The 22,850-nt window shown below is 39.3% G+C and overlaps 3 protein-coding genes across 5 annotated transcripts; 1 reads left to right on the top strand and 2 right to left on the bottom strand.

Moving 5' to 3' along the window:
* Positions 1–621: 621 nt before the first annotated feature.
* Positions 622–7,252, bottom strand: ptcd1 (pentatricopeptide repeat domain 1). Its single transcript, XM_037765200.1, has 8 exons — positions 6,635–7,252; positions 5,949–6,089; positions 4,902–5,120; positions 4,705–4,806; positions 3,465–4,142; positions 2,047–2,163; positions 1,610–1,792; positions 622–1,084 (listed from the first exon to the last, which is right to left on the bottom strand). The coding sequence occupies exons 1-8, from the start codon at positions 7,079–7,081 to the stop codon at positions 839–841; spliced, it is 2,133 nt and encodes a 710-aa protein (XP_037621128.1). The 5' UTR covers positions 7,082–7,252; the 3' UTR covers positions 622–838.
* LOC119485550 (stonustoxin subunit alpha-like) lies at positions 6,798–10,062 on the top strand. Of its 3 annotated transcripts, none has more exons than XM_037765202.1 (4): positions 7,443–7,602; positions 8,343–8,403; positions 8,835–8,882; positions 9,308–10,062. In XM_037765202.1, exons 1-4 carry the CDS (start codon positions 7,564–7,566, stop codon positions 9,826–9,828), a joined length of 669 nt encoding a protein of 222 aa, XP_037621130.1. In that variant the 5' UTR covers positions 7,443–7,563; the 3' UTR covers positions 9,829–10,062. The 3 variants fall into 3 exon arrangements, 2 of the variants coding, with proteins under 2 accessions (XP_037621130.1, XP_037621129.1); XM_037765201.1 differs by having other exon boundaries at positions 8,832–8,882; XR_005206298.1 differs by lacking the exons at positions 7,443–7,602; positions 8,835–8,882; positions 9,308–10,062 and adding an exon at positions 6,798–6,931 and having other exon boundaries at positions 8,343–8,530.
* A 3,186-nt stretch (positions 10,063–13,248) lies between these two features.
* On the bottom strand, positions 13,249–21,134 carry fbxl18 (F-box and leucine-rich repeat protein 18). Its single transcript, XM_037765305.1, has 7 exons — positions 20,937–21,134; positions 19,212–19,409; positions 18,645–18,994; positions 17,176–17,311; positions 15,125–16,203; positions 13,593–13,811; positions 13,249–13,513 (listed from the first exon to the last, which is right to left on the bottom strand). Exons 1-7 carry the CDS (start codon positions 20,991–20,993, stop codon positions 13,357–13,359), a joined length of 2,196 nt encoding a protein of 731 aa, XP_037621233.1. The 5' UTR covers positions 20,994–21,134; the 3' UTR covers positions 13,249–13,356.
* Positions 21,135–22,850: the final 1,716 nt, after the last annotated feature.

Below are 22,850 nucleotides of genomic sequence, written 5' to 3'. Positions count from 1 at the left end.
ATCCGGATGAGACTTTGCCGTGTCTTTGTCACAAAAACGACTTCATTATTCTGTAGCGTTAACGTTCCTAAACAGACCAAACCACATTCGTGTTTTTGTACTTTTAAGAAGCTAGCTCGCTTTCCTCAAGGCAAGAAAATAGAAAGTTAAATACGTGTAAAAAAACATCACAGATTGTACCAACAGTACAAGTGTAATTATTTACTACAAAATTAATTAATACATTTTGGCAGTGCGCCCCATGGATGGCGCCCACCCGCCATGGATGGCGCCCGCCCGCCATGAATGGTGCCTGCCAGCCATGGATGACGCCCGCCCGCCATGGATGGCGCCCGCCCGCCATGAATGGTGCCTGCCAGCCATGGATGACGCCCGCCCGCCATGGATGGCGCCCGCAGCTGTCTCCAAACTTACTGACACCGGATGTTACGTTTATTTTCTTCTTTGTTGGTTTAATTGGTGGTTGTTATACAAGTCCTTATGTAATGTACTTGACATTTATTCAAATAAAAAGAAAGACCACAACACATTGTGCATCTTGCATGCGATTGTGCATCACTACACATATCGCAAACGGTCAAGTGGTTTCAAAATAGAATATAATGCAATAGACAACCAAGATGAGATTTAATGTCTCAAACTTAACATTTACTTTAATTTCAAAATAAATTACAGTGACGTCGATCTTAGGAGAAAAATGCATCTGCAACAAGTTAACCGACAGAACGTCCATGAGCTACAACTTTGACCTGAAGTCCATCCAGGGTTACACAGCTGGATGCAAACAGATCAAGAGAGGATCAATGAGAGACATGAAGAGATATTTTCAGGAGTGCTGTTACAGAGTAGCGATGCTCGTCTTGCCCTTGTAATCAGAGTTATATCTCCTTGCAGCTGCTCTCTGGTTCCTCTGGTTCTCTGTCAGTCCATCTGCAACTTCTGTTTTCAGCACTTCAGCATCCGTCTCAGACTGCAGCTCTGCCTGAACGTCCTCAGCGCTCTGAGCAGGCATGTCTTTTAGCCACTGCTGGTAGTAACCACGGAAACCATCGATTTGGACCAGGTAGTTGTTTCTAGACTTGTACTGGGATTAATGGAAGAGAGGAAAGATAAGGAGGCAAAATAAAGAGGGGAGCAGGAGGAGAGAGGCAACATAAAAACATGAATCAGTCAAGAAAAAACGGATTTATTAAAAACAGTGCATGTAAAAGTAGCCGACTAGGCTGCTGCAGAAGTAAAGAAGATATCGGCTGACTAATCGGCTATTGGCTTTTACCTACTCAAAACTATCGTTATTATATCGGCCTTTAAAAATCCACTATCGTAACCACTATCACAACATAGTTTTTTAAATGAGAGAAGGTGCTGAGAGCTTTCAAGTCTTTGGTACAAGGAGCTTTGGGAAACCTGTTTTTCATTCATTCGAAACCTATTTCCTTCACTTCCACTAAAATGATTGTGCCATGAAGATTACAGCAGAGTATTTAGGTTGTTTGGTTGTGATCAGAATCTGTACCTACCTATCCACACAGATGTGTTTTCATGCTCAGGTGTGTATTGACTAGTTGGTGGAACTCCCTAATGTACTGTACGTATGCTTACTGCTTACCTGGTTATAGTTGGGAGGATACTGTGAGGCAAACTCCAGCTGTCTGATGATGACCTCATTAGGCCACACCCCCATGCTGCTCATGGTTTTGAGCATTGTTTTAAGGTAGATGTAGTCCAGTCTTCGAGTTGCTCGGCCAATTAGAGCAGAGAACACCTGGACGTTAGGCTTAAGTCCCGCCTCCTGCGAAAAACGTGTAAAGATCATGTCATAATATTTTAGTACTACTACAACTCCTAATACGATCACTGTTGGTGTTAGAGTAGGATTTCATATGACAATGTTACAGTTCATCTCTTAGTGCAGCTTATACCCAGCACTTTTATTTTGTTATACTTTCCATATTCTCTGTGTTTATATGAACATAAAACAAATGTAAGTTGGAAAAAGCAGCTGTGGCAGAATATCTCAGTTATACAAAATATAACGTGACTCACCTCAATGTCTTTCAGCAGCTGCAGCCCGTCCTGTTGTCGCTCACAGCCTAATGCAAGGCTTCCAAATGTCTGTATATCCACGCTTACGTGGCGCTGTCGCATTACACTCAACACAGCCTGGAAAGAGAAAGAATTGTTTCAAAAATATGCACACACACTTAAAAGGGTCCCTTTGCACACATTTTGAATTTCAGCATTGAAAAATAAAATAAAAAGATCAACACGGTGGACAGACACACTGTCAAAAGTTTTCATTGGGACTATTTCTTTGATAGAAATTAGTTCTAATGAAAACTGTTCAAAGCGAGGGCTGCAGATTCCAGAGGTGGAAGAAGTAATCAGATATTTTACTTAATTAAAAAATAGCCCGACAACAGTGTAAAGATACTCTGTTACAAGTACAAAAGTATCAAACGCATCAAAATATACTTAAAGTACAAAAAGTAAAAGCATCCATTATGCACAAAGGTCCATTTCAGAATAATGTATGTTATATTATTGGATTAGAATTATTGATGCACATGCATGTTAAAGCTAGTACTAGTTTTAATTACTTTATATATTCATGGAGGGATTACTGAACATGCTTATTGGGCACAGGCCTAGGGGCCCAAAGTGTCAGGGGCCCCCAGGCCTTCACCTACGAAATGTTACTCAAAGAAACACGTACCATCCACAAAGAGACTCTAAATCACCACAAAGAAACATAAAATGACTACAAAAAGACAAAAAATACAACTACAAAGAGATGCAAAACTGTTGCAAAGAGACACAAAACAACTACAAAAAGGAGTATAACAATTACAAAAAGACACAAAATGACCACAGAGAGACACAAAATCACAGAGAGATGCATAACGACTATAAAGAAACACAAAACAAAAAAAACAACTATAACATCTGTGTATTTTGCTTCCATGTAGGAGAGGTGGTGAGGCCTTTTGCATGTCTGAGTGCCCGGAGTCCCGTTTGTCTCATATTCCACCCATGTACAGTGTATACTGCTGGGTAGCTTGTGAATTTACCTGGGGATCAATAAAGTCTCATCTTTATCCATAATAATAAATCATCATTATTTGTTAATTATATTTAGTATTATTAATCTGAATCTGCAAAGTAACTAAAGGTATTAAATAAATGTAGTGGAGTAAAAAGTACAATATTTCCCACAGAAGATTAGAAGTTTAAAGTAGCAGAAAATGGAAATACTTGAGTACTTGAGTAAATGTACTTTGTTACTTTCCAACACGGGTGGGGATAAAAATCCATATATTGGGGTGGAGGATGAAACCTGGCAAGATACAACCGAAACTATCTGCATGGCTCGATACTACTAAAGGTACGTAAGAAAATATTTGTTTCTCATTTGGGTGAACTGAATGTAACTGTGGTTTGTTTGAGAGAGAGAGTGTGTGTACCTTTGCCTCCTCCAGGTCACCAGCTCTGGCAGCTCTGCGAATCACAGTGTTAAAGAAGGCGCGGTCGAGCTTCACTTTGTGCTGCTTGGCGACCCTCAGCAGCATCTGCAGAGACTGATATCCCGGCTCCATCGTGTCGGCCAGCAGTGTCAAAGTTCTGAGGTCTGGACTGAGTCCTTTAGCTGCCATCTTCTCCAGGAATCCTTTAGCTCCTCCGATGAGTGCGAGCCTATCTGATGCTCCATCCACGGTGCCGAGGGAGACCACTCCACCCCGCTTACCCTCAAAAAGGTCCAGCAGATTGGGGGCTGTAGAATCAGCTGCTAAGTCAACAGGCAGTGAGGCGGTTTCTCTTTGTCTGACTGGGACCAACTGGGTTGAGTCTTGTCTGCTGTAGGACTCCTCTTCACTGCTTCTGCTGTCCTGCTGACTGTCACCAAGTGGATCAGGTTGGAGAAACAACTGCTTCTCCAGGAAGTCAATGTCTATTAGATCCTTGCGTCCAGACTCTGACTTCACATGTGACACACGTTCCCTCTCGTACTGCCGGTCGGGCCTCAGCAGCACACCAGTGGCCAGGGCAGGATCGCCAATCCCACAATCCCTGGCAGTTCGCAAGAGCAGGTTATAGTTCTTTGAGTCTGGAAGAATCCCTGACCTCAGCATCTGGCGCCAAACCTGAAACAAAAACAAAGAGGTAAGGCGCCTACTGACTGTGTGATAAGTCAAGTCAAGTTAAACTTTATTTGTATAGCACATTTAAAAGCAACTGATCTTGACCAAAGTGCTGGACCGGCATAAAATACAAATGAACACAAAGCAAACAACGATAGGAACAAAGGAAAACAATAAACATAATGCGAACATGATAGTAGTAAAAGAATTTCTGCATAAAAGAAGATAAAGTGACTAAATCAAACGCCAGCGAAAAGAGTTGGGTTTTCAGCAGCGACTTAAATGGAGAGGTTGGGCGGTCGCCGCAAAGGCAACAACAACATTACCAGCTTATTCTATGTTTCAATGTGCGAGTTGGGTCTAAGAAAGTCTTGCTTGCAATCTGTATCAGCGTGTAAAATATACATTTTGCTGTAATGTAAATGGGTTAAAAAAGCTGATGCAAGAAATGACATGCATCATTCATCTGTGCCAGTCTGGTGTATAAAAAATATAACAAAATACGCTTTGGCCAGGAAGAGAATATATACCAACGTGGTTAGGTGCCTTTAAGTCATGTATCTACCTGTAAAGACAGTCTGAATCCAGTTTGTTTGTCTTTCAAACAGCCCATCAGCAGGTAGTGAAACGTCTCCTGAGTTACAGCATGGCCGTTCTGCAGCATCTCCTACAAACACACACAAACTCATAAAGAAATCTGACACAATTCTGTAAACCAACCTTCCCATACACATATGTACAAATGGTGACCCTTTGTCGTACCCTGAGCGTGTGAATACAGGCTTGAAGGTGGTTGGCGATGGCGTGTGTCTTGAGGAGGGCGTGGTACGTGATGGTGCTGAGGGGGTAGTTTTTGCGACGGAGTTCTTGCTCCAACTTCAACGCTTGCTGGAGACCGGCTTGTTTGGATGGCGACTCAGCGCAGGCATTGAACAGCGCGGTGTAGGTGGCATCTGTAGCATCTAGACCTCGCTTCTTCATCTGCAAGACACACGCACACACACAATATTATATTCCATTTCTGCCACACTGGATCTTTAAGGTTTTATGTTTCACATTTTACTCCTCTGTTTTATATTTTGTTTTATCTGTTTCTTAAAAGGTCCCATATTGTAAAAAGGGATATTTTCAGGTCTTTTACATTATAAAGCAGGTTTAAGTACTATATAAATACTGTTAAACTATCAAAATGCTCAATATACAGAGAAATACACACAGCCCATATTCAGAAATTGTGCGTTTGAAACAATCGGTTAGGATTTCTGTTCATTTGTGATGTCACAAATATACAATATTTAGACCATGACACGGTTTTAAATATAAACATTCTAAATGTGTCCCAGTTTATTTCCTGGTTGAGGTGTATGTTAATAACATCAGCTGACGGGAAGTAAACATGGACCCAAACTGTTGCCTAGCAACGCAATTCTGTTGAAATTCCGTATACTAAAACGGAGCGTTTCAGACAGAGGGTAAATACAGGTATATCAGGCAGACAGTATGAGGAAAATAAAGGGTTTTTTGAACATTATAGCATGTAAACATGTTCTATTAGAAACATAAAATACAAGTATGAACCTGAAAATGAGCATGATATGGGACCTTAAACTTATTTATTTGTGCATGGGATAGTATTGTTATAGTATCTCTATACTGTTGTTTTATTTTATGTTATTTTATTGTACAGCGCTTTGGTCAACGCTGGTTGTATATAAATGTGCTTTATAAATAAACTTGATTTGATCATCTGACATGTTAATGAAAATACTGAGTGTACATGATAAAAGTGTCTAAATAAAACCTCCCTACATCATTGTAGAGTCTGAAGGCCTTCTTCATCTGTCTAGCTCGACCACAGCCTCCTATCAGCACCGTGTAGTTGAACTCCTCCGGCTGCAGCCTCTCTCCCTGCAGCATGTCTCTGCTGAACACATCCAGGGCCTCCTGCAGCTGTGAGAGGACACATCACATCATCTTTATTTATACACAGAAGGAGGTGAGAAGACAAGACAGACAGACCAGCTCAAATGGGCTCACCTTGTTCTCTTTTTTTTTTTTTTAAACAATATTTTTTATTGAATTTTACATATAAACATATAAACACATACAGACAGACTAACAATATTAATAATTAAATTATACAATGAAATGTTTAGTCAGAATTTCCACAGTAATCAACGAAAGAGAGACATGACATTTCATTTATTTCACATATCTAACAAAGAAAATAAAAGATAAGACAAAATAAATAAATATGTCAAAGAAGAAGATGAAAAAAAAAAACACAACACAGCAAATTCAACAACAGCACTCAGCCACCAGTTTTTAAGAGAAACTGATTTAGTTAAACGAATAATTATTAATAAATAAATAATAATTATTATTATTCATTTTTTATTTTATTTATTTATTTATTATTATTTATTTTTTATTTTATTTATTTATTTATTATTATTTATTTTATTTTGTTTCTACAGACAGACAGACAGACTCACCTTGTTGTCTTTGATGAGCTTCTTGCACTGTAAGAAGTACCAGTAGGGTGTGTTTGTCCTCGCGGGCCTCCTGCGACCTCTCACCGGCTCTTCCTCCTCGTCGTCTCGGTGCTTCAGGTCCTGCATGAACGGGCTGGTCTTCCTGAACGACCTCCTGGAGGACAAGTCGGCGGAGAAGGAGCCGAAGTCCTCCCGGTGTGGTGGTGGTGGTGGTGGGTCTGAAGGGTCGTCCAGAGGGTCTGTACCTCCATGTGAAGCGGCCGATAGAGACACTGATCTGGCGGACAGCAGCTGCCGGTGAGTCGGTGTGAGGAGCCCCGGTGACCGGTGTGTCAGAGTCAGAGTCCTGGTCGAGGTCTTAGCTGGTGAAAAGAGGGACCACGTAGCTACCGGGACCGAGACTTTCCTCCCGTTTCTCAAACACGAACAGGCGACAGACGTCAACATGTTTAGTGATTTTATCTAGCGAACTATTCTTCCGTCATGTTGTGCGCACCACGATGCTTCAATGACAAACACTAGACAAGACCTGAATAATAGATATCGAACAATAATTATAAAGCACCCTGTCTGGCGCTTTAGTCCTTAAAAATGAATTAACACGGACATTAATTGAGTTTAAAATATACCACTGTTTATTTATAAGTTACATGAATTGATGAAAAAGCTGCATCTACTCTGGATAGGAAGTCCCACTTCGATCGACTATATCAGTGATAGATTAGTATGCCTGTGGGGTGTAAATTTGAGCCACTCCCCTGCAGCTGGTCATAAAGCTGATTTCTCTTCCTGGGGTGAAATAAGGTGAAGACAGCGAGCCAGACTAAATAAGAGTATTTAAAAGTTGTTTTGATTAATTTAGAAAGAGACAAAGCTGTCAGAGTCGACACAGGCTTCCTGGATACAAGTTTTAATCATCAGCCTCAGCAATGGAAGAGAGAGAAGGAGCTGCACCACTAGCACCTATGGTAGAAATTACTTTTATTATAACAAGTGTGTCATCTGTGTCTGACACACCTGACCTCATTACACACTCATATTATTCAGAAATTATTTGACTTTGTATGTTTGTATAGAAAAAGTCAGATATCTGTAAAGTTTCACGCTCATAACAATAATTAAATAAATAAGGCAATAAATATCAGAGTGCAAAAGTAGGTTATATATCTTCAGTCTGCATGATTACCATGTAAGGAAAAGCCATTCAACAGAGTATTAACTTGTGTCAGCAGGAGGCTCCAAAGTTCAGTTCAAGAATTGGACCTTTAATATCCTGGCATGGAAAGTTAATTATTGTAGTTATTAAAACGCCAGTCTGTAAATAAAAGCATCATATGGATGATTTATTTGCAACAGTTTGGTTCATGGTTTATGAACATCTTTACTTCTTGAATCAGTTGAGTTCTTCATATATTTTTGAGGCTGTGTGAGATAACTTTAAAGGGACTGTTTGTAAGAATCAGAAATGCTTGTTAACAGCGACACCTGTGGCCGTTAAGTCAGCGTCGGGCTCGCGCTTGTGCTCTTCATCACATAAAGTTTCTTTGAGTACTTTGAGCGTGAATAGAAATACACAACCTTCTCACTGTTTTTACTGGGATTGCAGATAAGTGGATGAGGACAAATGTTCAGTCCTTGTGCTTCACAGTTTTTTGACAATGTTCTGTATTCTGCCAGAGTAACACAATACTAATACTAATTTCTACAGGAAATCCTTGTACAAGACCAGCAGCTTCCACCTGCCCAACCTGTGCCCACGCCTAATCCTGGTACACACCCACAAGACAAATATACCAGCAGCACACATGACTGGATTTTGTTCCATATAAACATATTACTGTTATCATTTCTTACAGTGTTATCATTTATCCATTTCATTCAAATCATATCATAAGATCTTATTATGTTCTGTTGTCCAGATGAATGGCTTTGAGCAAGCTGTTATAAAATAAGTTATTACATTTTTTGTTTGAATTAATCTGATGTTATTTGCTTTGTTGTTTTATGAGTGATTTTGTAGACATCTGCCATATTATGTAATACACTGCTGTCTGAAAATATCCTTATTAATTGTTAATGATTTCAGCTATACATATACTTTTCCTCAGAGATAATGCACTTCTAAAATAGTCATATAAAGTACTATTTATAAAATAAGACTCTGAATTTGTGCTGTGTGTGTGTGTGTGTTGTAAAGCAGATGATTCACTGACAGATGAACCTCAGACCAGAGCAGACTTCTTAAGATGTGAGTCTTGTTTTAATCTCTAAACCAAACAGTCTCTCGCAGACCGAAGAACAAACACAAGCAGATATTGACATATATATATGACATATATTACTTATCTAAAAAGACTGAGAACCTCTGTTCTAATGACCCTGCATGTAACATAGGAAGGGGAGACAAATCTGAATGGCTTGTTGAATCACATGTTTTCTGATCTAGACAGCTCACAATAACAGTGTTGTCTTATTTCAGTTTGTGGGTTGGTAGACAATCCAGACACCTAAATGTACAGTATGTGCAAAGCACTGATAAAGAGTTTTTCATGATATGTCCCCTTTAAATCATCCCAGTTGAGAGTGCCGATATATTCCTGAAATACAGTACAACACATTAGTTGTGAGGTGTATAAAGGAAAGACTCACCCACTTCTTCCTCTCCTCTCACAGATTACTGTCACCTCACCCTGGACCCAAACACAGTGTACAGAGAGATTGTTCTGTCTGAGGGGAACAGAAAGGCGGAGCTCATATCTATAGTCCAGGACTACCCTGAACACCCAGACAGGTTCTCTCACCTCTTTCAGGTGCTGTGTAAAGAGGGTCTGACTGGACGCTGTTACTGGGAGGTGGAGTTTGAAGGGTCTGTTGAAGTAGCGGTGGCTTACAAAGATCTAGGCAGATCAGACTATTATCACGAGTGTGCGTTCGGCTGCAACGACAAATCCTGGAGTTTAGACATAAACAACAACAATAGATGTTTCAGACACAACGACGAGGAGACTGCGGTGCCGGAGCCTCGGTCCTCCAGAGTCGGCGTGTACCTCGATCATAAGGCGGGTTGTCTGGCCTTCTACTGCGTCTGTGACACGACGATGCAGCTGATGCACAGAGAAGAAACAACGTTCACGAAGCCGCTCTACCCCGGGCTGTGGGTCATAGAGACCGCGCAGCTGTGTGACCTGGAGTAGAGGTCCAGCCAAAAAGTGTCATGTGATGCCGTCTAGGGTGTCTTTCCAGTGGATAAAACGCGATGCAGTGCTATATAGGCTGCCCTACATGCTAGAAAACTTTCTGCTCGCTGGTGCCCCATTGCAATCAGTTGGTGCCCTTTTTATGTTTTTCGCCCCTGTCCCTCAGACATTCTGAGTCCACCACTGCATGTCAGAAAATTATGACAACCCAAAGATTTGATTAAAAAAAAATATATATATATATATTTAATCGGAAAGACTCTTACTGTTAAAAGGACAACATGTAGGATTTGGCGACATCTAGTGGTGTGGTTGCAGTTTGCAACCAACTGAGTACCCCTCCGTTCACTCCTTCCTTTCCAAGACTGCATTAACGAGAGCCGCCGTGTGCAAAATGGGTAACACCGTTGGCTTTGCTCAGAGGCCATCATTACCATAATAACACTACTTTTGGAGCAACGGAAGTCAGACGACGGCTGGCGATACCACGGTTTCGCTCACGTTACCGCGGTTTCACAAACATGATGAAGAACTACAGTGGTCTTCAGGTAACGTAAAAACTAGAAAGGCTCTTTACATGTACAAACACATAAGTGGGATACTCCAAAGATTATCTACATTATGACTCGGACACTAATACACATGTAAACACACTCATTGGCACCTTCCACCTCCGAAACCAAAAAGTTTGATGTTGTCGGAGTGCAGATTCAGTGACTTAGCACCCTATTTGTTCTCTCAGCCACAACTGAGTGACAACATGTGAAATACTATATATAGTATTTTATATGAAAAAAAATTCACACTGCATTTTACAATCATTGCCCATTCCCCCCTCACCCCCACCCTGAATTTGCACAATCGTCTCATGTTTGCAGAATTTGCACATTGTACATTTGTAATCGGCCTACGGAACTGTATTTGATTGCATATGATTGAACGCCAAGCTCCCACAATGTTTTCACTGTTTCTTACTATTGTCTTATTTGTAACTCGTGTTGATTGTGGTGAAGCTAAAGACATTTTTCTACATTGTGGACTATAAAGTTTTTAACTAACTTCCTATTTGGGGTGCTATTTACAACTTTGAGTGATTAACTGTATCATGTTTTATATGTGACTTTACTTGATTGCTGATTGTACCTTTTATAGGGTTTCCCAAATTAAACTTTGACTGCGCACTTTTTTAATAATAATTTAACATGGTACTGTTTATGAGTATTCATGAGTATATATGTAATAAAAGTACTTGAAAAAATGAAAGGTGCAGTGTGTAGAGTTTGGTGGCATCTAGTGGTGAGGTTGCAGATTGCAACCAACTGAAACTTCTCCCTTGTGCCAAGCGTGTAGGAGAACTACAGTGGCCGACGTGAAAACGTGAATAGCCCCTCCAGAGCCAGTGTTTGGTTTATCCGTTCTGGGCTACTGTAGAAACATGGCGGCCGGCTTTGTGAAGAGGACCCGCTCTGTATGTAGATATCAACGGCTCATTCTAAGGTAGCGAAAACACAACAATTCTTATTTTCAGGTGATTATACACTAAAGAAAACTATACTTATTAATATCATATTCGATTTCTGCCCATAGATCCCCCTAAATGCTACACACCATTCCCTTAAAAATAAACTAAATCACAGTGCCAAACCCCTGTACGTGTTAATGCAGACATTTTGGGAAATACACTTACTTACATTCTTGCAGAGAGTTAGATGAGAAGATCGATACCACTCTAAAACATGAGTGATATTAATCTTCTCATTCAACTCTTGTCGGGAAAGCAAATACATTTATATCCCAAAATGTCAAAACTATTCCTTAATGTTTACTTGAGCACAACTGTGGAGATGGGTAACACCAGCAACAGGAGATCACTGTGTATCTGTAGTGATCATTTAAAAAAAGACATGAACAGACAAACGGTACACAGAGAATTAAAAGATAATCGATATGGAGTTTATTACATCATTTGATTCAGATCTTCTGTACAAAGTATCTGAACAAATACATCCTTTAACTTATATTTTTGGCATTTATTTTCAAAGTAGCAGAGTGGTGTAGTAACAGACATTATTTTGGACTTAGACGCCACAATTGAGGCCCCAATGGCAGCAAATGTGAAATGTCCTGGAACTGGGGCTGTGCAATTAATCAAATGTCAATTTCAATTACGATTTTGGCTCCCAACGATTATGAAAACAAGATCATTTGGTTGCGTTTAGAAAGGAACCCGCAAATTACTAAATCTGATCTGAAAAAAACTTGCAAAAACTACCAAGCGGATAAACATAAAATGGGTCCCCACAAACCACAAAATCTGATCGGAGATCTGCAAAAACTCTTGCGAGACTCACTGCCCGACGACCTATCCTAATCTTAACTATTCAAGGTCAATGCCTAACCTTAACAATTTCGCGAGAGTTTCCCCAGTTTACGGGCTCCCTTCTAGCCACTACACATAAAATGATTATTGTGCCGCATTCATTTTTGCAATGACTCTGTCATTTTGTCTTGGGTTATAAATCCAGCGCACCCCTTTCCTTTACGGCGGTGCCCTTTCACCCCGCACGGCAGGTCAGAGACGGCTCTAGGTTGGCTTAGAAAGACCCAGGGTGAAGCCCAGACCTCACCGCTTAGTGGTCGCTGTGGCCTGTCAGCCTGCGGGAGCGATGGTCAACCGGGGCGGACTGTCCTCAGTGCGGCGATTTCGGCCAACCTGATCACGGACCCAATCTCGTTTACCATGCTTTGTGGGGACTTCTTTGCCGTTTCATCACAATTAATCTCTACACAACCAATGTGTTTATGATTCAATTGTTAACTAGAGCACAAAGTTCCATCAAAAACATATTAATTTTGCTCTCAAAGTGCACCAGATTGATGGATTTAACTTTAAAATGTGAACTGCAAAATGTTTTTTCTCAATGCATTTTGTTTTCCAAAGTCAATGAGTAATCATGTTAAGTACCAGCCCATTCGCACAGCAGTTCGGAGTTATTTTAACCCAAACCGTGATCTTTTCCTAAAACTGACTAAGTAGTTTTATTTTGAAAAGACTGGAGCGGAAATTGAAACGAGTGTCACGAGTGTCATGTGTTGCTTTGTAGGAAGACACACGAAAAGTACGTTGTTGAAATTCATGCTGAGCATCACAAAAAAAAAGAAGAAAATTTGTGTCTATGTAAACGGATCAAATAGATTAAATTTGGTGTTGTAAATAATTGTGATCTCAATATTGACCAAAATAAATTGTGATTATAATTTTTACCATAATCAAGCAGCCCTATCTGGAACAATAAACTAAAACTCCCTACCGAGACCATCAGTACTCTGTCATGTAAATGAAAACAATCATGGTTGATGTGTTGTAGTAGAGCAGCTGGAAACAGTTGTTGATGTAACAAATAACTCAATCAGAAATCACTGTGCAGATGACAGTCTTTAATTTCATTTCCTGCAGAATAAAATGGGTCTGAGCACCTCTGAGCAGCTGTTGAGCGCCAATCCCACTGATGCTTTCTGGTGATGTCACAATGGTGATAAATGCGGTGGTTGGGCCACGTGGCTCTGGAACAAAGTAATCCTATCCAGCAGCGTTAGTGGGATGTCTCTGATGACTGAATGCAGATCTTCATGCTGTATTGGATAGATGACCACACTCAGGGCCGAGCGCTCCACTGAAAATCTAACGGAGAGAAAACAGAAGAAAAGGTGAATTTGAGATTTAACATTTGACGGGTTTGTCCTCACACACAAATACTGACCTGTCCAGCAGAGCTTTCTGCAGCGTGCGACAAGCCACCAAGGTGCCACCCATGAACATGTGGCACATGATGACATGGCGGCATCGCTCCATGAAGGTTTCGGCGGCCGATGGGTCAAAGGTACCGCTGCGTGAGATAAGGCAGAGACGCTGCAGACGGGAGCAGCAGGACAGAGCCTCAAAGAATGACGCGTTGGCATTCAGGTAGGGCTGCTCTAACCTAAAACACACACACACACACAATGTTCAATAAATAAAAACAACAAGCTGAGCAAACATGTGAATTCCTACCATTAAATGTAATTAGACTAAATGGTGTACTGCCCTATTTTTTGTGGTGAATCTAAGGAACAACCTTACATGAAATAAACACTACATCACACTACAAGGTAAATCTGGCTGAATGGTTTGCCTGTTTAGTATGGAGGATGGAACCTGCCAAAGTAAAAAAAATAAATGAATAAATAAATAAATGACTCAACAAATAAATATGTCATTAAATGTAGAAAAAATAATATTAAAAATAAATGTAGTCATTAACCAAATGATAAAATAGGACATAAATTGATATTTTTGTTTAACTTGCTTCTTTATTTATATACCTCTGTAATATTCCCTTATTTAGTCTTCTGTTTAATTTTCCTTTTTATTTATTTATGTATTTATTTTTATTCATATTTATATTTATTTATTTTTGCATTTTTATTTTTGCTGCATTTAATGAATAATATTTATTTATTTTTAATTTTGGCAGGTTCTGTCCTCCATAGTTTGGGGGTTCCCATAATTATCAGCAAAAAAATACAATCTAAATCAATTTTCACAACAGGTTTTATAATTTAATGTTATTCATAACAAACAAAAAACCTACTGGGAGATATTGTTTTGATTCTTCATGTTATCAGCCAAGCATTTAATGGTTTTGAATCTACTTAACACCCCAGGGAGGAAAATATCTTTAGGATTAAATTATTAGTTCAAATAATAAATTAAATATTAGTATTAATTAATAATAAATGCCTTTATTGGAAAGAGGGACAATCTGTTAACTAAAGGGACATATAATAATAATTATGACATGTACTATCTGATGATTAGTGTTAGGGCTGACCCGAATGCTTCGAAGCTTTGACCGTTGCCATGGTAATCTGCCTCCAAATCAGTATTCGAATGCTTCTGTTTTTTTGTTTTTTTTTATAAATAAGTATGTAATAATAATGTATAAATCCCAAAATAGCCCATGAAATAAGGAATAATCCGACCACATTATTCATTACTCATATTTAACATTTTCAACATATTCTCTGACGGGCATCGCTGTTTGTTGTGTGTAGAGGTGCGTGTCTGCACAGTAGAACGGAAGCGGCACTGAAACAAGGGAGATGGAGACAGACAGGAGAACACATCAGCCACCATGAATACCTTCGAATATTTCTCACTGAAGCTTCGAAGCCCAAAAAATGGTATTCGGGACAGCCCTAGTTGGTGTTTAGTATTACAGTAAATGAAGGGTACACAAAGACATCTTCTAACCTGAGTTCCTGTAGCTGTGTGCACTGTTTAAGTGAGTCCAGCAAGGCAGGGGTGTAGTTCATGGTTTTTAGTGATCCCATGTTGGCAAGGGATAATACCTGTAGGTCTTTGCACTGCCTGGTCAGCTGTACCAGCCCTGTCCCCCTAAGGACCCCAGGAAGCCCAGCCAGAGTCAGACGACGTAATCGAGGGAAAGCCTCAAGTGCCGCTAAGTGTGCGTCGCCAACTCCTTGTGCCCACGCACACATACCACGAGGCTCCACGCTGGCACGAGTGCGGGGCTCGAGCCGAGGCAGCGCGGAGACAAATCCTGGACCGATGAGCTCTAAGACCTCTAAAAAAGGGCAGCCAGCTAAGAGCAGAGTGAGCCCTGAAGTGCTGTCCCCTGACGGAGGAGACTCTGAATCGGGCTTGTAATTCTGGAACCCCAGACGTGGCGTCTTCTTCAACCCCAGGAACAACCCAGAGGGAGTCATGTTGTTTCTAGAGATTTGATGTGTGTTTAAGCCGTCTGACAGAGCGCAGGCAGGCAGAGTGAGCGAGCGCAGGTGTGCGAGTTTGGCTAAGCTGGCACACAGGTGTGTTTCTCCACCTGGCTCAGGTGAGTTTTCATGATGATAGTGTGTGTGCATCAGGTTCAGGTGTTTAATGTTGGAGCAGACAACTGCCAACCGGCCTATTGTCGCAGGAACCAGCTGATCTTCCACACTCGTACACTCTGAGTAAAGGACCTTGTTGATCCCGCTGAGGTTCAGGCTGGTCAGCTGTGTGGCGTCTCTGACTCCTCCCTCCAGCAACGACTGGAAAACCTGTGGCCACAACGCTGGGCAGCGGCTGAAGCTCAGGTGCTTCGGACTGTTTCCCTCCAGGGTTTGCTTTAGGGATGAGGAATCCAGCCAGGACAGAGGGAGCTGCAGGGCCTCCAGGTCATCTTGTTGACCCAAGGTCTGGGCCAGTGAGCGAGCAGCATGCCAGCGAGCAGGGTTTGGGCCAGGAATCGACACAAGGAAAACTCTGAGTCTCTTTGGAATGTGAACGCTGAAAACTGCCAGGTAGAGCAGAAGCAACTCCTGGTTGGCCTAAGGACATCAACACACAGATACACTAATTACAAACTACACAATACTGCAGTGTATACTGCAGACATATGGGAACTAGGGCTGTCAATAGTTAACGCGATAATAATGCGTTAACGCAAATTCATTTTAACGCCACTAATTTCTTTTTTTTTTCTTTTTTTTAAAGTTATTTTTTTGGGGGCATTTTTCCATTTTTATTGAGGACAGTGGATAGAATCTTGAAAGGGGGGAGAGAGAGAGTGGATGCGGAAAGGGCCACAGGCCGGATTCGAACCCGGGCCGCCGCGGTCAGGACCAAGCCTTGATACATGGACGCCCGCTCTACCAACTGAGCTAACCCAGGCGCCCTTGCCACTAATTTCTTTAACACATTAACGCAATTTGTGAACACCTAAGGAATTTATTGGTACCAATCATGTCACACTGGCTTGTCGAGAAGGAGGCTATATAACAAACCAAACTTACGCTAAATTTTGGCGAGGAAAAACTATCATGGCCATTTTCAAAGGGATCCCTTGACCTCTGACCTCAAGATATGTGAATGAAAATGGGTTCTATGGATACCCACGAGTCTCCCCTTTACAGACATGCCCACTTTATGATGATCACATGCAGTTTGGGGCAAGTCATAGTCAAGTCAGCACACTGACACACTGACACACTGACAGCTGTTGTTGCCTGTTGGGCTTGAGTTTGCCATTTTTCTTTATGTTAAATGCAGTACCTGTTGTTTTGTATTGTTAATTGATTTCTAATAATAAATATATACATACATTTGCATAAAGCAAGCATATTTGCCCACTCCCATGTTGATAAGAGTATTAAATACTTGACAAATCTCCCTTTAAGGTACATTTTCAACAGATTAAAAAAATGTGTGATTAATTTGCTATTAATTCCGATTAACTATTTAAATCGGTTGACAGCCCTAATGAGAACATATTACATGTACATGCACACCAACAAACTCACCCCTCCTGGAGCCAGCCTGGCAGTGAACTCCTCCAGATGTTGGTAAGGTGGCACACTGCTCTGATCCACCACTAAAGGACAGCAAACATTGAATCCCTCTCTGGTCCTGTCTGAGATGTCAAACTGCAGCATCAGCCTGCAGGGTACAAACACAGACACACACACTCAACAATGTGGTAGTAAAGCAGTAACACAAAATCCTGAGACAGCAACAACAATGTAAATGCATGAAGTTCCGTGAGCATAGTGTCGCTAAACTCAACCTAATGGACCAAAGGCATTAAGATGGTGAATTTCTGGTCTCACATAACCAGACCAGAAATTAATGTGCTTTAAGTTACAAGTAAATGCAGATTGACATCTCTGAATTAGTATATAATGTTACTAAAGGATAGAGCAACATTTGATTGTGACACAAGCAGGTGAATCATTACACTTTTGCATTTTAGTAGGGCTGTCAATAGATTAAAATAGTTAATCACAATTAATCGCAAATTATTTGCACGTTTTTTATCTGTTAAACATGTACATTAAAGGGAGATTTGTCAAGTATTTAAGGCTCTTATCAACACGGGAATGGGCAAATATGCTTGCTTTATGCAAATGTATGTATATATTTATTATTGGAAATCAATTAACAACACAAAACAATGACAACTATTGTCCAGAAACCCTCACAGGTACTGCATTTAGCATAAATAACATGCTCAAATCATAACATGGCAAACTCAAGCCACCACTTTGATCCAGACTGAAATATCTCAACAACTACTGGATGGATTTCCATGACATTTTGAATAGACATTCGTGATCCCTAGAGGATATATCCTAATGACTTTGGTCATCCTGACTTTTCCTGTAGCTCCACCAGCAGGTCAAACTTTAAATTATCTTGTGAAACATCTCAACATCTACAAAATGAATTGGCACAACATTTTGTAGCCATTCGGGATCCCCAGATGATATATCCTGCTGACTTCGGTGAACCCCTGACCTTTCCTCTGGCGCCACCTTGAGGCTGACTTTTGTAGTTCTTAAAGAAATGTCTCCACAGCTAAGTAGGTGCAGACAGAAACTCTACGGAAAAGATTTCGTTTTGAAACAGATGCTTGTAGGTTTTGCTTGAAAGAATCTGAAACTGTTGAGCATCTATTTTTCTCTTGTTCAATCACATTACAGTTTTGGCAGGATCTTTACAGCTGGTTAAATATCGGAACTGGCAATCCTTCATTTGACTTATTTCAAGTCCTGATCTATATGGATGGTCTCTCGAGGAAGGTGTCAGATATGGTAAACCTATTTGTCATTCTGGGTAAATATCATATGTATAAATGCAAATGGAAAAAACAGTAAACTAATGACGTTCTCATCAGCCTCAGCTGCACTCTGTGCAAATGAGAAAATGTTGGCATGCTAACATGCTAAACTGAGGCCTCCTGTGAAACCTCAGTAATCTGACAGATCCTTACTTGCGTAGTTGGATGCAGCATGGCACCACACCATAACTCGGTGTCAACAGCGTCTGTCTGAGCTCCGACAGGCGGCTCAGTGAATCCACCGCCGCCGAACTGAGCGTAGCTGTGCTGAAGCCTGCCGTAACATCAATGGCGAGTGATCTGAGCAGAGAGAGAGAGGAGAGGAGACGGGAGAGACGGGGGGAAGTGATGCGACAGCCGGTGACATCGAGGTGCGTCACTCCTCTGCAGCGAGCAAGAAGCTCCACTGTAGCGGCAGACAGCCAGTAGCAACCATTCAGGCTGAGAGACTGCACGTGATTGGCTAGCTGCTTCAATACGTTCTGAACCAATAGATCGTCAGCCTGGAGGAAACAAAGAATACATTTTATTGAATGTTTCACTCTGTCAAAAGGCAACAAGTATGTGTTGAAGAAATGTTTCAAAGCATACAGACAGTTCCACACACGTGCATGAACTTGTAGATTAATAGAAAACTGTGATAGAGATCTTCACTAAAACAATGTTGAGACATGCCTTATCAGTTCAAATGATGAGAAATAACTTTTTCAACAGCTTTACCAGATACTCCTCAGACAGGCTGACGTTTGTGAGCAGGGTCTTATCATAGCACAGTGTGTGTAACTTGTGGCAGACATTTGCCACGTTCTGCACCAGGTCACACACTGGAACATGGCGGAGGATGCACAGCAGGATCTCATCGGACAAATCTGACATTCCCACCGAGGTGGAGGACATTGTGTCCTCGTCGAATACAGCCTGAGACAGACAGCAAACAGTGTCACGGTTAAATGCTTTTAGACCCTCTGTGTATTCAGTCAACCTTTGGAAAGAATTACCAAGAAACCAATACTGTCAATCTACTGTTACAAATATGTGCAATAACATAAGCTGATCACAGCAATAATTATCTGATGCTGTGCAATAATTACTTAATTATCTGACGGACACTTTATGCAATAATCTGGCAAAACTGTCATCTCATCAATATACATATTGTATTTTTATATCTTATATTGTATTATCTTTTATATTCTTTATATTTATATTGCACTATCTCTTTTTTTATTGTATTATCTTTTTAAGCACCTACGGGATTGTCACAATCTAATTTCGCTGTACTATGCAATGACAATAAAGGGCTTGAATCTTGAATCTTGAAAAGATGCTGAAAATTTGTGTGGTATCAATTACTAATTCTTGGTATTTTGTTATTGAGGTCCAACACAGAGACAGAAGCGGTTATTAGGACACTAGATTATAGCTGGGTGAGGTGATATGACAACTTATCATTCATACTGTGGTAGCTCTCCTTTTAATGTTTCTGGTTGTATTAAGCCATTGTAGGCAATGCTGCAAATCAATGAGTGGGACTGCTTTATGGCAACCAGGGAATGACATTAGCACCTGCCACCTGCCAGATAACAGGGTGAATGTTGGCTGTGGCAGGCAAAGATTTCAGGTCAGCTGCCACCATGGCAGACAGGTTTCCCTTATATTAAGAAATATTATAGTCATGCATTAAAGTTACATGATATATTCCATAACTCTACAGTCTGGTACCACTGACTGTGTTTACAATTTTAAAGCGTTCTACCTAGATTTCCAAAGTGGCAGCCGGTAGAAATGTTCAGTGACCTGCCACAGTGGCAGATGAGGAAAAAGGTTAATTTCATACCCTGATGGCAACACTTGATTTTTATATAATTTGCATCAATGTCAGGTATTTGTGGATATTTAATTTGCTGGATTTGCCAAAATCAGAATTTTCTATCTGGTTATTTTATCTTTACATTTCATTATAGTTTTTATTATTTATCATTTTAAGGATAGTACAATATAAAATAGCATTTATCTATATTGCTCAGTCTTATACAGTTTGACATACATATACATACATATAGTACAATTTTGGATTAGGAGGTGATGCCATTACTATTTTACTTATTATAAAGTATAGCCTTTTGAACCCTGATACAAGATGTACAGACATGTTGAGACATATTAAAATCAGTATTAGCAGCAGCCACATTGTGTCTGTCTGTCTGTCCAGTCATACAAATCAGAGGCTTTCTGTTCTTTAGCAGGTTAGTAAAAAGGAGACACCAAACCACACGTCGTTCCAGCACAATGTCTAAACTCAGCTTGGTTGGATAACTCTGCAGTGATGTGTGTGGAGCTGGTGTAACCTCACTCCGCTAGTTATCATGAGCTAGCTGGTCCAGCTGCTCGGTCCACGTCCCGGTACCGTTAACTGTTCATGTGTTGTTGAGTCGGTTAACCCACCTGGACAATAATCTGTCGGTCCATGTCCTCTGAGACTCCTCTCACGGTCCCACTCATGTTTTATTTATATTTCAGATGTTCATCCAGCCGGGCCGACGACTCATGTTCCGATGAATCCGCTTTACGGTGAAGCACCGGCGATGTAACGTTCACATCCAACCGGTGACAGCACGGATTACGTTTACTGCTGCACAGTGACGGAAGTCTGTCAGTGACGGACACACTTCCTGTCTGGTTCAAGGCGATTTTTTTTTTCTTTAATGACATTTCCTCATTAATTAATTAAAACTGTCCTTCAAAAAAAGTGCAGAACAATTACACACTGAAGAAAGAAAAAAATAGTAGTAATTTAAAAATATAATAATAATAATAATAATAATTATTATTATTATTATTATTATTATTATTATTATTATTATTATTATTATTATTATTAATTTAAAAATGAGATATTAATATTTACAAGCAATAATAATAGAGAGATGTATGGTTTTATCAGAGGTGGAAGAAGTATTCAGATTGTTTATTTACATAAAAAATAATTGTAATTTTATGAAATTTCCTCATTAATTAATTAAAACTGTCCTTTAAAAAAAGTGCAGAACAATTACACACTGAAGAAAGAAAAAAATAGTAGTAATTTAAAATATAATAATAATAATAATAATTATTATTATTATTATTATTATTATTATTATTATTATTATTAATTTAAAAATGAGATATTAATATTTACAAGCAATAATAATAGAAATATGTATGGTTTTATCAGAGGTGGAAGAAGTATTCAGATTGTTTACTTACATAAAAAATAATTGTAATTTTATGAAATTTCCTCATTTCATTAATTAAAACTGTCCTTCAAAAAACACCAAAATAATGCTAGAAATTACACAATGAAGAAAGCAAAAATTAGTAGTAATTTTAAAATATAATTAAAAAAGGAGATATTATATTTATTATATATTATTTAAAATATATTTATTATTATTTTTAATTTACTTATCTTTTTATGTTTTTGGTCCTTTCCTTTTTCCTTTTTTTCTGTATATGTTTCGTTTATGTTTCTATCGGATTTAATTAATTTATATGTATAAATGTAATTGTTTATGAAATTGAGTCTGCTTATTTAATGGTGCAGTAATATTGTTATAGGGATGGGGGGGTATAATTTGTCTATACAATTATTTCTGTGATTTATTGGGTTTTGTACAGAATACCAATAAAAAGACTTTGAACCCCAAAAAAGGAGATATTCATTTTTATAACCAATAAAAATAGAAAGATTTATGGTTTTATCAGAGGTGGAAGAAGTATTCAGATTGTTTACTTACATACAAAATAATTGTAATTTTATGAAATTTCCTCATTTGATTAATTAAAACTGTCCTTCAAAAAATGTGCAGAACACCAAAATAATGCTAGAAATTACACAATGAAGAAAGCAAAAATTAGTAGTAATTTAAAAATATAATTAAAAAAGGAGATATTATATTTATTATATATTATTTAAAATATATTTATTATTATTTTTAATTTACTTATCTTTTTATGTTTTTAGTCCTTTCTTTTTCCCTTTTTCCTTTTTTTTTGTATATGTTTCGTTTATGTTTCTATCGGATTTAATTAATTTATATGTATAAATGTAATTGTTTATGAAATTGAGTCTGCTTATTTAATGGTGCAGTAATATTGTTATAGGGATGGGGGGGGGGGGGGGGTATAATTTGTCTATACAATTATTTCTGTAATTTATTGGGTTTTGTACAGAATACCAATAAAAAGACTTTGAACCCCAAAAAAAGGAGATATTCATTTTTATAACCAATAATAATAGAAATATTTATGATTTTATCAGAGGTGGAAAAAGTATTCAGATTCTTTACTTACATTAAAAAAATAGTAATAACTCAG

Source organism: Sebastes umbrosus, chromosome 3 (genome assembly GCF_015220745.1).
Source record: "Sebastes umbrosus isolate fSebUmb1 chromosome 3, fSebUmb1.pri, whole genome shotgun sequence".
NCBI classification, from domain to species: Eukaryota; Metazoa; Chordata; class Actinopteri; order Perciformes; family Sebastidae; genus Sebastes; species Sebastes umbrosus.
The sequence above is the reverse complement of the archived record's forward strand: the minus strand, read 5'-3'. Positions and strand labels throughout refer to the sequence as shown.

Coding starts and splice junctions, on each gene's coding strand:
- fbxl18 (XM_037765305.1), bottom strand. CDS start 20,993: ATGAGTGGGACCGTGAGAGGAGTCTCAGAGGACATGGACCGACAGATT. Junction 19,410..20,936: donor ACCGACAGATTATTGTCCAG/GTGGGTTAACCG, acceptor TGTCTGTCTCAG/GCTGTATTCGACGAGGACAC. Junction 13,514..13,592: donor CAGAAAGCTCTGCTGGACAG/GTCAGTATTTGT, acceptor TCTCTCCGTTAG/ATTTTCAGTGGAGCGCTCGG.
- LOC119485550 (XM_037765201.1), top strand. CDS start 7,564: ATGGAAGAGAGAGAAGGAGCTGCACCACTAGCACCTATG. Junction 7,603..8,342: donor CTGCACCACTAGCACCTATG/GTAGAAATTACT, acceptor TAATTTCTACAG/GAAATCCTTGTACAAGACCA. Junction 8,404..8,831: donor TGTGCCCACGCCTAATCCTG/GTACACACCCAC, acceptor TGTGTTGTAAAG/CAGATGATTCACTGACAGAT.
- ptcd1 (XM_037765200.1), bottom strand. CDS start 7,081: ATGTTGACGTCTGTCGCCTGTTCGTGTTTGAGAAACGGGAGGAAAGTC. Junction 5,121..5,948: donor CCTTCAGACTCTACAATGAT/GTAGGGAGGTTT, acceptor TGTGTCTTGCAG/ATGAAGAAGCGAGGTCTAGA. Junction 4,807..4,901: donor CCTGTATTCACACGCTCAGG/GTACGACAAAGG, acceptor GTGTGTTTGTAG/GAGATGCTGCAGAACGGCCA.